This window comes from Perognathus longimembris, chromosome 4 (assembly GCF_023159225.1).
Source record: "Perognathus longimembris pacificus isolate PPM17 chromosome 4, ASM2315922v1, whole genome shotgun sequence".
NCBI classification, from domain to species: Eukaryota; Metazoa; Chordata; class Mammalia; order Rodentia; family Heteromyidae; genus Perognathus; species Perognathus longimembris.
In genome coordinates this window covers 8,562,807-8,565,750 of record NC_063164.1, presented here as the reverse complement: position 1 = coordinate 8,565,750, position 2,944 = coordinate 8,562,807, and the positions used below count along the sequence as shown (strand labels likewise).

Sequence of the window (2,944 nt, the reverse complement as noted above, 5' to 3'; positions counted from 1 at the left end):
CTAGCAGCAGCATTGCTTCTTGCAGCAGCATTTCTGCTGGCAGCAGCACTTCTTCTGGCAGCAGCAGCACTTGCCACAGCCGCAGCCACAAGAGCCACAGCCACAGCCGCAGCCGCCGCAGGAGTTGCAGCAGGTGCGGCGGCAGCAGTAGATTCTTGGGGAACAGCAGGCGCAGCAGCCGCGACAGCAGCCGGCACAACCACTACAGCTGCCACCACAACCACAGCCACAACCACCACAACCACAACCACCACAACCGCAGCCGCCACAACCTCCACAGCCACAGCAACCCATGGTGTCAGCAGAGAGGACTCAGGTGAGGTGAGGACTCAGGTGGAGGACTCAGGAGTGAGGGGGAAGGTCTGATGCTCCCCCTCTGTTGGGGAGCCCTTAAGTACCCACACTGGACACAGGAAGTGGGGGGGCACATGACCACTTCCTAGTTGGTGTTTGTTTGCGTTTCCGTAGGCAAACCTTTGCCCCTTCCTGTTTCTTCACTCCTGTGATGTTCTTCCTCCTCCGTTGAGCACAGCGGACCCCGGCCCCACCTCCCGGGGCTGTGTCACGAAAGCCGGCACTATTTCCACGCGTGGTCACTTCTAGAATAGAGGAGCCAGGTGGCTCTCTCTGCTCCTTGGCCTTTTCCACACTCACTCATGCTTTCCCAGGACAGCCAGGCAATTCCTTAGGCGCCTCTCCAGGGAAAATGCCTAGGGCCCATTTCAGAGGAGAAGGACAGCACAGGATCGAACCTCCAGCAGGTCAGTGTCAACACCTGCAATCTCCGCCACTGCTCTGGGTGTCCCAGTTCAAAGACGCCCAGGCTTCTGAGCCAGCAGCGGCGGCTGTTCCTTCTACCCGGGAGATAGATCCCGAACATGGACACCGAGCCTGCTCAGGGAATTATCCAATCACCCACATTCACGGAGCCTGCGCCCCGCACATCCATCTTCTCCTCACATGCCATACATTTGCTTCCCCAAGAAATATTTCTCCTGTGAGTCATGTTGGAAGTCCAGTGTTGAATGTCACAGGTGGCCACAGGAAACTAGGAGGTGAGGTTTCAAAAACCCTGTGAACCCTGTATGAAGCCCTGACTAAACATTAAAACTACCAGAACAAAACAAGCAAACCCCACTCATATTGGATCTGGGGACATAACGGGAGAAATAGATGTAAAAAATTTACTAGATTCATGGAAGTTTTAATGTCTAAAACACATAAAAGATTTTGCCTTAAAAAAACAAACAAACCGGGCTGGGGATATGGCCTAGTGGCAAGAGTGCCTGCCTCATATACATGAGGCCCTGGGTTCGATTCCCCAGCACCACATATACAGAAAATGGCCAGAAGTGGCGCTGTGGCTCAAGTGGCAGAGTGCTAGCCTTGAACAAGACAGCCTGAGCAGGGACAGTGCTCAGGCCCTGAGTCCAAGCCCCAGGACTGGCCAAAAACAAAAACAAAAAAACCACATCACCCATGAACCCCAGTGCTGCTCCTCCAGCATTTCCCCTGCATTTTCTTCTAGAAGTTTCACAGCTGCAGGTCTTTACGGTTCAGTCTTTGAGTTTGGTGAGGAGACAGGGCTCCAGGTCCGTTCTTCTGCCTATGGGTAGCTCTGTCATTATCATTAGGAGATCGAGGCACACGTTTTTATTTTTATTTTTTTATTTTATTTTTATTTTTGGCCAGTCCTGGGCCTTGGACTCAGGGCCTGAGCACTGTCCCTGGCTTCCTTTTGCTCAAGGCTAGCACTCTGCCACTTGAGCCACAGCGCCACTTCTGGCCGTTTTCTGTATATGTGGTGCTGGGGAATCGAACCCAGGGCCTCATGTATATGAGGCAAGCTCTCTTGCCACTAGGCCATATCCCTAGCCCATGAGGCACACGTTTTATGTGATTGTCTGCATGCTTCGCCAGTCATCCTTTCCCACATTCATGCTTCCACGGGCAACTTTGACTTTGTGATGTCACCTTTTCTCTACTTCTGCCACTGATGGGGGAACTTTTTTTTTTTTCCCTTTTGGACAAGGCTCCTACAATATGGTTGACAGGAGCAGGAGGGACAGAAAGCAGTTAGTCACTGAGCTCATCTGCAGGAATCTCCTTATGCAAAGGTGGGAGAAACGTCATCTGAAACGTTTCTGTGCTGTGGGGAACACTGGAAAAGCCAGAGGACCTTGCGGCTCTGCCTGCAGTCTCCTGGAAGGGCGGCCAGTGGTTGGAACTCAGTGGGGGTGGGAGTCTGGGAAGGTACAAGGAGATTTATCAGCCTAACAATGGGGCTTTACAGGTCTGGACCATATAGCGAGAGCTGGCACAGGGTACTCAGTACGTTTTGTTAGATGCAGGGTATAAGTGTGTTGTCTAGACTGTCCTCAAACCTACCATCCTCCCCCACCCCGTTGAAAAAAATATGGGGTCTTTGGTTTTCAGGGTCTGTGCTTGCTTGCTGGTTTTCTGCCACAATTTCAATACTCTTAAGAGCACAGGGATGTGAGGTTGGCTTTGCTTTCTCTGCTAAATCCCTCTCCAAGATCTGAACGGGAGAAAGCCAAATATTCTCATGTTGAGGCAAAGAAAAGCAGGGCTTTCTAGACTGAACATCAGCTCAAAGATCAAGTCGCTTTAGGGGGCGAGGGTGGTACAGCGTCTTCTTCCTCCCCCTTAAAGAGTCACAGAGGAAGTGACAGATGGAAGACTCTAGAAGAGTAAAACACCTGTCTGACTTTATTTGACTCATTATTCTAGAAAATTCCCAAGCATTTTCTACACAGTGCCTTTATCACAGTTATTCTCCGTGTGTGAGCTATTGTCTGTGTGAGGTCTGAGATAACTCTGTCCAACTGGGAATCAGACAAGAAAGGTTTGGAGGGACAGGGGTTCAGACAGGGTTCACGGGGTGTCTGAAACCTCACCTCCTAGTTTCCTGTGGCCACCTGTG

The 2,944-nt window shown here is 51.3% G+C and overlaps 1 protein-coding gene across 1 annotated transcript; it reads right to left on the bottom strand.

The window, feature by feature from the left end:
* On the bottom strand, window positions 1-294 carry LOC125349892 (small cysteine and glycine repeat-containing protein 6-like). The gene has a single exon (XM_048344152.1). It carries the CDS (start codon window positions 292-294, stop codon window positions 1-3), a length of 294 nt encoding a protein of 97 aa, XP_048200109.1.
* Window positions 295-2,944: the final 2,650 nt, after the last annotated feature.

What these genes read in the sequence shown, in the direction of transcription:
- LOC125349892 (XM_048344152.1), bottom strand. Translation starts at nt 294, where the DNA reads ATGGGTTGCTGTGGCTGTGGAGGTTGTGGCGGCTGCGGTTGTGGTGGT.